Genomic DNA, 14,421 nt, shown 5'->3' with positions numbered 1-14,421 from the left:
TCTTTAAAACAAACGAAGCAACCGCTAAAGATAGCTAATTGACTCTACAAACTTTGAACATACGAAGATGAAGATACTAACTTGCAAAGAGGACTTTTGGTCGCCGCAGTTAACTCATCATCTCCGCCCCCTCCCCCTTCTGAATTGGGCACCATAGTTGTACTTCTGTTAGTATTCATACCCCCACCCCCACTTCTATTACTGGTGCACCCCCCTGTTGGCATGAGTTGTGGGGAGGGTATGCATGAGAGTCTGTCTTTGAGGAGGGAGTAGGCGGCTGTCTGGGGGAGTAGCATCAACAGAGAGTACATGGCCTTCACTAGGTGCGGCTGTTCACTGTCACTCATTTCTAGCATCTGTAGTCTCAGGTCTAAACACAGCTACTATTTTGTTCGATTTGGCTGTTTGCTTTTGACCTACCATTTGGTCACATTGTCACCTCATTATCTTTAATTGAGCTGGGCATTGAAGCAACACAGTTGAAGAACGAAGCAGGGCTTCGCACCACTCGAAACTTAAACATAGTCATCAGACAGTTGGTAAAGTGCGATTAACCTCAGGCAAGCTGAAAATTGACAGTTCTGTTTTCCAATTTCCAAAAACATATCCCTTTGAATCCCTCGAAAATCTTTTATGATTGAGCTTTTTCAAGAAAATTGAGAAAACTAGATTAGATTACTACTATTTATTACTCTGTGAAAGCAATCTGCACTTTTTAAATTACAGAATTTCATGTTTTCCGCGCGATCAGCGTTTTTTTTGGTGAGCATAATTAATATTCCATTTAGCAAATGAAAAAAAAAAACGATTTCTACAGAGGTGAAGCGTTGCACTGATTGCGATTAAAAACATAAGCCAGACAGAAAGACAAAGATTTGTCGGGAAGGTCGAAGTAACGTCAGTCGATGAAATCACTTCGAGTAGTTTTGCCGTTTTGTTGTGATGGAGGGTTCTTGTCAAGGCTGCACATCAACTGGTTATTTACAGGTCTGATTTGAGATTTTCTGCTTCTTTTAGTTGAATAACTAGCTGCCTTGCTTTCACGAGACTGGGGTTAAACTCATGGCTGTGCTCGTGATAAAAATCTAGAAATTAACTGAGGCAGCTGAACGGAGACTCTTTTTGATTGCGATATAGAGATATGAAACAATCCTCGGTAACTTATATTCTTAATTAGTTTTTAATCCTTCATGGGATATTTTAATTGCGTAGGCTATAATTGCATGGGCATTTGTGTCCATGGAGCTATATTGTCATGGGATATTTTGTAATAAGATATTTTTGTATGGGATGCTTAATAATACCAAAATTTTTGTAGCAATGTTTTTTGAAAATATTTAATCACGAGTTATCTGCATTTGCTTCCATTCATTTTTTGAATTTTGATGTGATTTTAAATGAAAACTATGCCTAAAAAAACGCAAAATTTGCCAGCGTTGATTTAAGGAAATCAGGCTGTAGATAGATAATTGTTTAAATGTATTCAAACTTTTGATACAGAAAGGCAAGGTTTTTGCAAGATAGTGGTTTAAAACAGGTAGAAAACTTATTTGGCAGAAAAAATACTTGCACCTTGGCCCAATAAAAAAGACATCAAAAATGACTGTTGCACTTTCGATGTCGGCCAGTATAAAATCCATTTTCGAAACTAAAGTTAGATGCGTTTTTGCGCCATGTGAACTTTTATTATTCGATAGCGCAATTTACCTTTTTAGCAAACAAATTTGAATTGAAAATACGTGCTCAATTAGCTCTTCGAAATCTCCAAGGCATAATTGTTCCTTCCGACTATTGAAAAATGCAAAGTATATATATGCTCGGGGTGGCTTTTTATTCGAACCAATTTCAAAAATCTCTGGCGCCTCGGGGATCGATCTCGTGATCTGCATGAGCCCAGCCGGGTGCGCACACCATAATAGTAATCTGCCACGAGTCTGCCTAAACCGCTCGTTTGATCACTTACACCCGTGGTGAATTATCCCGCACTACAAAATCGTTCTAAGTTGAAACGAGGCAGCTAATTGGTTTTATTAATTCCATACCCTACTCAAATTGTAATACTTATAATTTTAATATGATCAGCCTGAAATTCATAGTTTTGCTAATACTGCATATACCAAAATCTATTGAGACCAATTAAATGGCAGTAGGAACATTCAGGGTTTTGCTCTGCTACGAGTTGTCTTGTTTGGACACTAGGGCCATACAGTGCTTTTGGTGCTGCAAAACAAACTCAAAAGAAACCATGAAAATCTAAGTTAACAAGACACCAGTATATATCATCGAATTAACTTCACGTTCATTAGTTAAATTTCTTTCGTCATAGATCAGATCAGTTCGTGTAATTTTGGGTCACAAATATAAATAAGTCGACCAGTTGTACAGCCACAATGTTGACTTACAAATAACTGATCAATTCATGAATGGCTTTCACACCAATCAATCACACATCAAAATACTGAAGAAAATAAATAAATGCGCTCTCGAAACAGCAGAAGGTTTTGTCAATTGACGATAAACCCATTTCCATTAAAAATTAAATTTCCATAAAATACCTGTTTGTTTTGCATTTAGATCAGGATTTACTTTTCGAACAATAAAGAGCTGTAGTTCGATCGATCGATAAACAAGCATGCACTATGACATGGCGCATTGATTTTAAATTATTTTCTGTTAGATCAGTCAACCTGGCAATGGTATAGTGGAAGTGGTAAAAGTAGTAAGAGCACTAGTAAATTCAGGTGTCCCCTAAAATGCCAGGTCCATAATACTAAATGGATTCTTTCTCTCTTTCTTTCCATTTCAATCTTTTTATTTTTTCACTTTCTTTTTTTTTTCAATAGCTCGATTTCTTTTCATTTATTTTCGCTAATTCAGCATATTTTCCTTTTCTTTGCGGCGTGTCCAAAGCAAGGCTGTGTGGTGTGAATGAATGAATGATTTCAACTGGTACCACTACTACTGAAGGCCTTAAAGTGAGAGTACCAAGAAATACCAAAACCAATTCAATAAATACCTCCCATGACCCAGTCAGTAGCCGGTCGGGTCGGTGATTTTAATTTGAACAGGAGCAGAATTGAACAGGAGCAGAACTGAACAAAATTTCGGTCGTTTCAATTGCAATTAACGCCTCACTTAACCGAAAACAACAATTTTTTTAGACTTCAATTTTTGCTAATAGTAGGCTGGGGATATTAAGAGTAAATTTACACTCGGATGATTTTCTCAGCAATTGGAGGACTAAGCTTAGTCATTTTCAATTGACATTCAGCAGCCAGTGTCTAAATTGTCGGCGAAGTGAACACATCTTAAATTTGCTTCATTCAACAGACATTTAAGTTAGATCAATGTTCGCTTTGCATTGCGGGCTCAGATCCTTTGTCAGCATGAATTATTCAATCAAGACCCATTCTAACCAGCCTAGTAATTTTTACTACTACTAACAGTATTAGCCTCGGTAAGGTGAGTTGGTTTAAGTCCACACACAGCAGGGGGCGGGGGAGATAGAGGCTAGAACGGAAATGACAATGGGCCTCAAAAGAGGAAAAGAAACCAGATCTAATCCTACTTAGACAGAAATCTACCCAAAAGTGAGGAAATGAATAAGCAGCTATAATCCACAAATTCAACCTGCTGAAAGTGGATTGACACCCAGACACTTATGCGCAGTTTGCACTTCAAAATCTGGAAAACTAGAGAGACTGACGAGTCTTTAGGTTTTATATTTCATACAAATGACAAAATGTGTAGCTTACTTTTGCATGATCACTCGTGTTACGCGTAACTATATAGCTTTTACCAAATTTATCGGACGTATTAAATTTTTTAAATAATTCTCATCTTGAAGCGGAAGCTATTTAGAAATATTTCTTTGATTTTTCGAGTTTGCCTTTTTGTCGCCGTTTTATGTATTCATTTCAATTCAAAAATTGTTGTCAGATCACAGCTGAATGAAAATGGTTTTGAAGTTAAGGGCCTGAAAAAATTCGAAAAATCTGACATTTAAAAAAGCGCAATCATTTTGGTTTGCTCTTTCGACAGTTCAAATTCAATTTTCAAAATTCGTTTGCAATTTCAAATGGATTTTACTGTCTCGAGGTCAGAATTATTTAAACATTAATACAGTGCTGATTTAAATTAACCGGACAAAACGCATTAAACTTGAAATTTAAAACGCGTTTTTCTCAAATTGGGTTGAGTTTAGGTGAAAACAAAACTTGCTTAAAATTTTAACAGAATTAATATGGTTTAACTTGTTTTGCAAAATTCGGGCCCAAAATTTTACCCCAAAAATGGGTCAATTGGCTTTTCTTAGTTAATCAAAAATTACGCCAAAAATAACAAGTCGATCACAGATATAATTATATCAAAGTGAGCCCCTTACGTAGCCCAACAAACTTTGCGAAAAGTATATTCTCCAAAACATTGTATAAATTAATTTATTTTTGTTTGATAGACAAAAAAGGTCGTTTCTACTATATAAAATACCCACTTTTGATTTAAAAACAATTTTTAAACGGTTTGCAATTTTTTTTGGAGAATATACCGTTCACAAAGTTTGTTGAGCTACGTAAGGGGCTCACTTTGATATAATTATGTCTGTGATCGACTGGGTATTTTTGGCGTAATTTTTGATTAACTAAGAAAAGCCAAAATGACCCATTTTTGGGGTAAAATTTTGGGCCCGAGCTTTGCAAAACAAATTAAACCATATTAATTCTATTAAAATTTTAAGCAAGTTTTGTCTTCATAAGTTTTCACATAAACTCAACCCAATTTGAGAAAAACGCGTTTTAAATTTCAAGTTTAACGCGTTTTGTCCGGTTAATTTAAATCAGCACTGTACGATGTCCGAATAATTTGTTCAAAGCTACAAAAAGTCCGGACAGACAGAAATAATTAAAAAGAGCAATCGTACCATTTTGACAGATTTTTGCACGCAAATTCTTTTTTCAGACAACCCTGATACACAAAATCGGAATAAAAAATATGATTTTGCATGCAAAATTTTTCGAAATAGATCAATTGCTCTTTTTTGTCTGTCCGAACTTTTTGCTACTAATTATAACAAATTCATCGGACAACGTCTTAAAGTTTTAAATAATTCTGAACTTCAACCTGAAACTCAACCTTGTTGTGAATTAAATTGTTGCCCGATAAATTTGTGACGTAATTTGCACGCTGAGTAAGACAAGTTTCTTTCATGAAATAGAAAAAAACCAACAAAAAATTGAGAGAACAGAGAGGTAGTAGGTACAAAAATTGCCCAATTTAATTCACATTAAGGTTACGCCACTGTGTAGCATTTCCAATTATCTAATAAAAACACGCTTTCGAAATTTATTTCTAGAGACAGTAGTGAATTTAGGGGGGGGGGGGGGGGGGGTAGCGAACGCCCTTTCCTCAGGGATTCGACCCCCTGGCCCCACAAAGGGTCCCCCTGATGGTACTATTTCAAGACCTTAAAACAGCGCCAATAGATACTATGTTTAAGGAAGCGCGCGCCAAAAAACACCATTTTTTTGGTAAAAACTGTCCAAAAAACGCCTAAAAATGCCTGTTTTGGTTCGTTTTGACAGTTTTGCCTGAGGCAAAAAAAATTGGCCAAAATAGTTTTTTTTAAGGATTTGGGAGAGCTTGGAAAATCAATTTTGTTGACTTGAAAAAAAGGGGTCGACAAGGGTGACATTTTTTTGAAATTCTAACAACCATCCCCCCACCTCCAGAAAAACGTAGATCCACCCCTGCACAGAGACGAAGTTGCAATTCACAAAAAAAACTTTCAAAGTAGCTCTAAAAATGGCAAAGGAAAAATACAACTAACTATTAAAATCAACCTCTAAAAAAGAATATTTCAGACCTGGAACCCGAACCTGCTGAAGACCAGTCATTTGTCTTAACCACTTGTCTATGGGGTCTTCCTTCCTTTTTTGTATGGCTTGATTGAAAATAGCTTTAGGTTAAATGGTCATGAAGTCATGGAATATGAAAACGACTATACGGAGGCGAAGACAAAAAGCAAATTATACGGAGGCGAAGACAAGCCAATGTAAACAAGCGAATAGAAAATGAGACGGAGTTCACTAAGACGAAAATTTAATTTAGTATAATGTCAAAAAACATGTCGAGAAACAATCATTAACGTTAACAACGCATTCTGAAACAATTATGGAGCAGAAACCGAGTACATATTTTTTTAGTTAACTATTTACCGAAGGTTAACTATTTACGCGCATACTATTGGCGCATATCACCAGCACCCATTAAGCTATGACTTACTTGCAAGAGCTCACCTTGCAAATTGCAGCGCACGTGCGGTTTGAACCAGCAATCATAAGATTGCTGGACATCATCACTATCGGAGCGCCACAATGCCACATATTACTTCAGTAAACAACCGTTGAGCCAAAGACAAATTACTCTATGAAAAAATTTGAGCTATAAAGTTTTGCACTCAAGTTTTACGCCTGAAACACACAACAGCATTAAGTCTATTGTTGTATAAATTATATTTAAGACGACTAAGCCGAAACAACTTGCACGAGAAAAAAACGAAAATTCTACTAAATAAGAGTTGATAAATTTACAAATTACCACAAAACTTTTTTTACAGTAAAGATGCTTATAATAGAACGCTTAAGAAAGCAAGCAGGACATTCGTTTTGCCAAAAAAGCAATTTCTAAACTACCTCAGGATCCCATGGCAGCGTTTAAAACCAGACCAAGTCGGAAGGGGCCTTGAAATGACTAAGGTTCAATTTCTTACAGAATTGTTAAAGCTGTTTAATGAAAACAAAAGTCTTGTTCAATGGAAACAAAAGTCTCTCGCAAGTTGAAGGAGATTAAAGTTTAGAAAACTTATGCAATTGAGCCAAGCAATTTAATCAAAAGCTGTCATCAGAGAGACTAATTTGAACCTCCTGATAAAATTATATTTAAAAAATAAATAAATAAAATGATATAAGAATAAAAAAAAATCATTAAATAACAATTAATAAATAATAGTAAGATAAAAATTTAAAAAATAATAAAATAAAAATAAAAATACAGATGCGAAGCTGAGCTTCGCACCACTTGCGATGCAATACTCGAAAACAATGGTCGAAAAAACTTCAAAAAAAAAGAAAAATAACGTTTTCCAAAAATTCTGTCGACCTGTTTTTAAAGTCGATCAAATTGATATTCCGAGCTCTCTCAACGCACAAAAAACACCCTGTTTTGGCCAAACTTTCTACGTCGCAGGCAAAATTTTGAAAAAGTAGGCCGAAAAAATTGTTTTTAGGCACTTTTTTTGAAAATTTTGACCACAAAATGGCGTTTTTTGGCGCACGCTTTTCCTTCAAAATTAGTATAAATTAGAAAAATTTTAGGGTCCATCAGCCAGAAATGGATATCTCAAAATAGTACAAAAGGGTACGCTTTGGGTCGGCAGGTGGTCGAATCCCTGAGGGGGGAGAGGGGGGTCTGCCCCCCCCCCCCCCCCCTAAATACGCCCCTGACTAGATCTAATCTAGAAATCAAAAACAAATTAATAAAATAGATTAAAAAAATTACCATCGCAGAACTTGACAGGCGGTAAAAAAAAAAATAACTGAGCGAAACCCTTAAAGCCAAAAAAATTTTAAAAATCGGAAAAACGCACACACACGCTCATCAAGCCAAGTAATATGAGGCCACTAAGCCGATGTAGAATATGACGAAACCTAATAAACCGAGAAAAAGAAAAGGAAAAACAAACAAAAATGACATTTTAACAAGCCGAGTTGGTTAAATTACGACAAACATAAGAAAAATATCTCAGTTGCAACAGAAAAGCCTAGATTAGGCATAAATAGGCTTGCTCGCTCGCATTACTTAATCGAACTTAGACTAAATATTTAAAATTTCAAACCGGTTTTTCTGGATTCCAGAAAAAAATTTTGGGAATTTTATGTGGCTCGAATCACGACTCAGAGGGCTTTACCTTGATATATCACTCAACCCAGTCCGATGATTATTAGAGGAACCTGATTTTGCATGAAAAACAAAAGGAAAAAAACAAGGATAGCCGGTTACTGTGCAAGTAGCACAATGTTCCGACCATAGTCTTTCGAAAACTACGGTTAAGAAAGTTTTTTTTTCAAATTAGTGGAGTTTTTCTGCTTCGTGTGATAAAAGGATCTGACGTAAAAGTATAGTTTAGGCAAATTAAACAGTCATAGTAATATAGACAAATTAGACAAAAATTGTTAAAAAATGACAAGAAAAACTAAAAAAAAAAAATTTTCAAAACTTTTCGCAGAGATATTGAAATTGTTGGTTCCCAAAATGAAGCTAAAAAAATTCCAAAAGTTAGTTTAAGTGCTTAAAATTAAGTTTTAAGGTCTTAAATTATGCATAATTCAGCTGTTGTAAGCCTGCTCGCTTGCTTTATTCGCTCGAATTAAGACGAAAAATCAAAAATTTCGAACCGGGTTTTCTCGACGCTGGGATTTCAAAATTTTTTTAATGTGGTTCGAATCAGGACTGTAAGGCCTTTAATATGATTTGCCACTCAAACCAGTCCGATGATTATTTGTGGTACCTAATTTGCGTGGAAAAAAAAGAAAAACTAAAACATCCGAATACAAAGTCCATCCCTATTTTCAATGGTCGAAACAATAATGGAAAATTAGCTTAGTTCAATAGCATATCTATTTTCGTCTAGTGCAGACTTTCCTTGTCAAATTTGAATAAACCAAAAAAATTCTTGCTATCATATTAAATTTCTCTGTCATGATTCTGAAAGCAAAATAGATAGTTCTGTAATAAAGAAATTTTCCACATTTTTGAAATATTAAATTTTAGGATAATTAGGATTAGCGGAGGAGAAAGAGGGTGGGTAAATTCAATTTTTATGTCAAGTTAACCTCAGCGTAACTAACAAATAATGTACAGCTTATGAAATTATTGCGGCCGTAAAGAAACATACAATTCACCTTCAACTCTTCGCTTTAATTGGTCTGAGAAAAAAATATTCATAACGTTTTTTATCTCGACACCGCAAAACATATAATATATCACTCGACCCTATTACAAAAATTGTACTAAGCATCTTTAATGAGTTGTGAACAAGCAACTGGATCATATAAAAAACCAATTTTTTTTTTTTAAACTCGAATTCGAGCCTAGACCATGGCACATGTTTTGGCTTAAATCTACAGCAATTACTTACAGCATGCAAACCAAATTTTATCGAACTTGAGATCGAGCTCCATATCTGCCACTTTTAGGCAGAGAAAAAAGAAGCTTTGCTGCAGATTATTGCGCAGTGCTGCAGCAACAAAACTGAAGCCTCTCTTCGAACTTCTTTTGAATCTCCTTGCAGCCTTTTGCAGGTAAAAGTTTTAGCAGGTGACCTTTTGAAAATGCTCAACTAAGTCATGTATAGTTTAACTGTTGCACATTAATGAAAATGAAGAGGTAGTTGACTCACTGGCGAAGATGGGACTCTCTAGCAGCTGTACTAATTTGTCCACTTCATTCAGGATGTCCACGTCTATCTCCAGTGAGCCGAATAGGTGGAGTAGTCTGCACGCGTGTCTGTACTTGCCAGAGAGGAGACAGAGAGAGACAGCAGCTACTGGACATAGACACCAGGTGCGGTATACACACGTGAACAGATCTCGAGTGTCCTGAAATTCTCACTACTTTTACATTTGGATAAAATTATACCGAGAAACTTATGATATTACGATTTCATGAAATTTATGAGATTTACTATTTTTTTAAAAACTATATTAAATGAAGCGGTTGCATTGATTGTTACTTTGTATTTTCTATTATGATTTTTGATATTTTGGAAAATTCTAATTCATAATTTATGGAAAAGGAAGATGAAAATTGGTACATACGGGCAGTTTAAAGTGTTTCAACTCATCCCTCAAATGGTACAGTTCGTGTGTGGTCATGAGGATAGTGTTGAGTAGGTTGACCATCTTAGACACAAACTGTCTATCCTGTCCATCCTCGTGGTGTACTGCAGTCACTCTCAGAAGGAGCAGTTCGGACAGCGTGCGATAGACGTCACGGGCAGACAATAGGGCACACAGATTCCTACAACACACCATCATCATCATCCTCAATTATTTTTAGCAACCTCATCATATAATTATTGAAAATATTGGAGCTTTAAGTCCAGAAGAATAAAGCCTGCTTTAATGTGAGCTAGATTTCCATTAGAAATTTTAGCAGCTGAATGAAAATTTCCAATTAAAGAATACATTTATACAAAATCAACAGGGAAATAAATTTTATGTAGGAGGTTAACGACGAAAAAAATTCTTCTCTATAAGTCTACATTAGAGTTGGGAATTTTACGACGAAATATGGCAAAAAAAGACTACGATAGACCCTAGCGAAAATCCAAACTGAACTCACTCAGAGCAAGGAAGCTGCTTCAAAATTTTGACAATCAAGAAAAAGAAGTACACAGACGCGCGATGATTTATCAAATTAAAATGTGCCCAGCATAATGGAGTCTACTCTTTTCAAAAAACGTTACGAGTCTACGTTCAAAAAACGCATAAGTTAACAAAAAACGTTACGAGTCTACTCAACAAAATATAATTCAAAACAGCATTTTCTCTGTTCTCGAAAATTTCATTGCAAATCTTTTTAAATTACTTTTTGCAGAATTGAGAGAAACTGCGTCTACATCTTTTTTGAAAATATATGACATAACACAACGGACATCAACTCGTCAAACCGCAAGAAATCTTATCCCATCAGTTTTTTCACGTAATAAAATTGGAGCGCAGGCGCTTAAAATTAGGTTGAACGTTGCATATAGCTCTGGAAAACAAAATGAATTGATTCCTCAAAATATAAAAACATTTTTTCATCTAGAATTTACATGTTTCTTTCAAATCTTTTTCCATAAACTACGTTTTTGATAACAAGCAAATGTTTGAGTTGTTTTTTTTTAAGTAGAATTAATCTATCTCACTCTCACCCTTTAATCAACTCCTCTCTTTCTACGCTCTCATGACACCTAAATGAGTAGAACTCTTTCGATTGTTCCCTCCAGGCAGTGAATTTACTATCTACTGCCTCTGGCAAATTCAAATATTCAAGTCTTTTTTCGTGCAAGCTACAGAATCTTGAAACGGAGGCGAAGTTGCATTTCGCATACAAGCAACAATATGACCGATAACGCTACTGGGAAAAACCGAATGAGTAAAACTTTGAGTCTAAAAAATTTCTTAAGAGACGCACGCCAATTATGAGTCTACATAATTGCTAAGTGGCGCAAGCCAATTATGACGCATAAGCAGTACCAGTCAACTTGAAAAAAAAAGAAATTTACCAATTAACATGCCTCAATTTATAGAGTGGACGCATTTTAAGTAGTATCAGAAACAGTTCATTTAAACATCCGACCCTGCCCAGGTTCGAACCCTCTTATTATGTTGCTTGTCTCCTTCCCTACCTCTACGCTACAGACCCATGATACCTTGAAGCTAAAGTGCTATTTGTAATATAATAGTCTGAGTTAATATCTTTAGCATTGGGTGTACTTAATAGCTTGATCAAAATGAACACAATTTGTCGCAACAAAATTTGCGAATTAGGTTTGAAAAAAAGAGTTCATACTATAACACAAGCTATGCTTGTGTAATTACACTACATTATGATTTCTTCAAAAAAATCGGGCAAAATACTCTTTGCCGCTAAATTGTAATTTTATAAGATCTTAAGCTTTAAGCCATATCCATCATTACCAATCATATCCATAAACAAATTCATATCACAGCAAAAAATGACCAATTCTGAATCGATTTCAAGTGAATTCTAAAAATGCAAAATTATCTCAAAGAACTATCGTGTAGGTTTTACAGAAACTATAGTGTCAGATTTCTCTAGAGCGCACATCTACTTTAGTCGGTATGTTTCTTCGAATATATATGTTCTTAAATAACAAACCTGATGATGAATAGTCCGTGTGACCTGTCCAGTTCTGTTAAGTCTGGATAAGCAGCGAAGCTCTCGAGAAGTCTGCGGAGGAGTGATCGGAAGTAGACGTTCCTCTGGGAGGGACAGGTGATGTCCGAGGAGGTCTCCAGAGGAGCTGCAGCTGAGGAGGCAATCTCTGCTAGCACTTTCAACACTTTCTCATGCACCTGATCAATAAAAAAATCTCCAGTGATTCAAATTTGCGATCAAAAAATAACTATGCTGGTGTTTTGCCAACTTGGTAATAATCGTAAAAAAAACACTACAAATCGGAGGTCGTCATGAGGTAAAAAAAAACTATTCCATGAGCTTAATTTGTCCAAACTCGTCTTGTTGAACACTTCAAAAGAATCACATGGCCACAAAATCATGAAAGTGAAAATAATCGAAACGTCAACATCCCTATTCGACCCTGTCTGATAATTCATTATTGAAATTAAATTCGAGTAGCGATCAATCGTTAGGTGATTAACGATTCTTGATAAGCACAAATATTGGCGTGATCTACTTGACAAGGATTAGCATAGTTTGCAGTTGTTCTATATTGCTCTTCAAAGTGTGGCCTTGGGTCTACTTACCGTGGAGTGGTGCGGCGTGTCCCTGTGGTGGAGGTGTGAGGAGGCGGTGTCCCTACTGCTGTGGTCCCTCTCTGAGGCGGAGGAGGGGGTGCGCACCAGGGCTATCAGAGTGGGGAAGATGTTCTCTGTGCAAATGAACATCTAAACACAACAAACAATCACAAAATCATCCTCACATCAGATCAAAATTCAATATGATTTTCATACAAGTCATCAGTAACATTTCTCATTTTTATATCAATAATGTATGCCGAACACCGTTAAGCTGCTGTCTTTTTAGATCAACATTTAACCATTCTCAAATTGAGGCTCATAGCGTCATGATGTTCTATAGACTTCAAATGCATACATAGATTTGGGGAAATAAAAAAATGCTAGAAGAAGAAGAATTTATTTCTCCATATAGTTGATAATACAAGCATCAATTTATTTAAATTATTAAATCAACAAAATGGAGGGGATAGACAAAAGGCGCAGTATGTGCCTACTTGACGTCTACCCGTTGAACAAATTATGATTGCAACTAAGTAATAAAGATAAATTTACATTCGAATAAATATAGGATTGTGGAGAAAAATTTATTTTTCCCCTAAAATGCTCATTAAACTTACGACTACTAATCCTCGTTATCTTTCACACCAAGTGCATGCTATTTATAATTTGTCTGTTGAACTAAAACACATAATGTCAAACCCACACCTTTTTCACTGAATATTAAAATCTGCAATACTGTCATATACTCTTTTACAAAAATTAATTCTGGTATGACTTCATAGCATGTAACCTGAATACATCAGCTCAAATTACAAAAAGTGACAGCTTAGTTACACCCAGTTAGGTGTCTTATAGTGACTCAGAGGACAGGAGTGTGTTACCTTGTGGGGCACTGTGGAGTATAGCTTGAAGAGCCAGTCGAGACATGCCTCCTGGGTGGGGATGAGTTTATTCTGGCCCTGGTTCTGGTTGATCAGTTGGGCCAAAGTGTCCACAGTATCCTAAGACATGGCCAACATATTGAGCCAATAAAAATATCAGTTAGCCTTCAGTTGGAAAAAAAAGAGTCAATGAACGCAATTAAACAAAAAAAATACTCACTTGTTTTTGAATTTCAAACAAAAAATGGCCTTAAAGCTCTCTGAATTTCAGGAACAATTTATGATCGACACTTTTTCGATAAAAATAACAAAAGTTGAAAAAAAAACTGCATCAATAGGTAAAGATTTTTTCCGCTAGAAAATCTGAAAATTATAATCCAGTTTCGAAATTAAAAGTCGATCACGTTTTTCGTGACCCTTTCACTGGCCGGAGCATTATAGGCTAATTTCACAAAGACTGGCTGATTTTTTGTTCATCAGTAGCAGAATGTAAGAAAGCGAAACTGACCTTGACATCTAGCTGGACATGATGGGAGTGTGGATGTATGGCCTGTGGCGCATGGACTGGATGAGGTACTAGTCTGGTGGACTGCTGCTGTTGGCTGTGATGTTGGTCAGAGTGATGTTGCTCCACTGCTCCGATGCCAAAGGTGACCAGTGTGGGACCATTGCTATCTGGACCTCCGGGTCTGGAGCGAATCCTGAAACGAACGAACAAACTCGGATATATAGTTCAAATAGAGGCTTACTCACATCCTGAGTCAAACTGAGCCAATCATGACATGCATCATTTAGAGTCTATCTGGGAAACATAAACAGAGTCCACAACACAATGAGCAACAGCACATTGTAAAATTAACACATAGGCGATGCTTTGCTTCGCAAACACTAACGAGAAAACGACAAAAGCACCTCTATAAAATGCAATAAGAAAAAGTAGAAATAGCCTCGAATTAGTAAAAATTCAGATACATCTCTTCTCTGATTCGAACCTA

General features: G+C 36.0%; 1 protein-coding gene across 2 annotated transcripts in view; it reads right to left on the bottom strand.

Annotated features, from left to right (window-relative positions):
- The window catches only part of LOC134852980 (protein VAC14 homolog), a 39,728-nt gene that overhangs the window by 2,197 nt on the left and 23,110 nt on the right, over positions 1–14,421 (bottom strand). For both annotated transcript variants that reach the window (XM_063868874.1, XM_063868875.1), the window contains 7 exons: positions 13,935–14,127; positions 13,427–13,546; positions 12,552–12,692; positions 11,944–12,140; positions 9,873–10,074; positions 9,455–9,653; positions 82–370 (listed from right to left, as the gene is read on the bottom strand). In XM_063868874.1, coding sequence (XP_063724944.1) covers positions 82–370; positions 9,455–9,653; positions 9,873–10,074; positions 11,944–12,140; positions 12,552–12,692; positions 13,427–13,546; positions 13,935–14,127 — 1,341 coding nt within the window. The remainder of the gene's footprint in view (positions 1–81; positions 371–9,454; positions 9,654–9,872; positions 10,075–11,943; positions 12,141–12,551; positions 12,693–13,426; positions 13,547–13,934; positions 14,128–14,421) is intronic.

This window comes from Symsagittifera roscoffensis, chromosome 8, assembly GCF_963678635.1.
Source record: "Symsagittifera roscoffensis chromosome 8, txSymRosc1.1, whole genome shotgun sequence".
NCBI classification, from domain to species: domain Eukaryota; kingdom Metazoa; phylum Xenacoelomorpha; order Acoela; family Convolutidae; genus Symsagittifera; species Symsagittifera roscoffensis.
The sequence above is the reverse complement of the archived record's forward strand: the minus strand, read 5'-3'. Positions and strand labels throughout refer to the sequence as shown.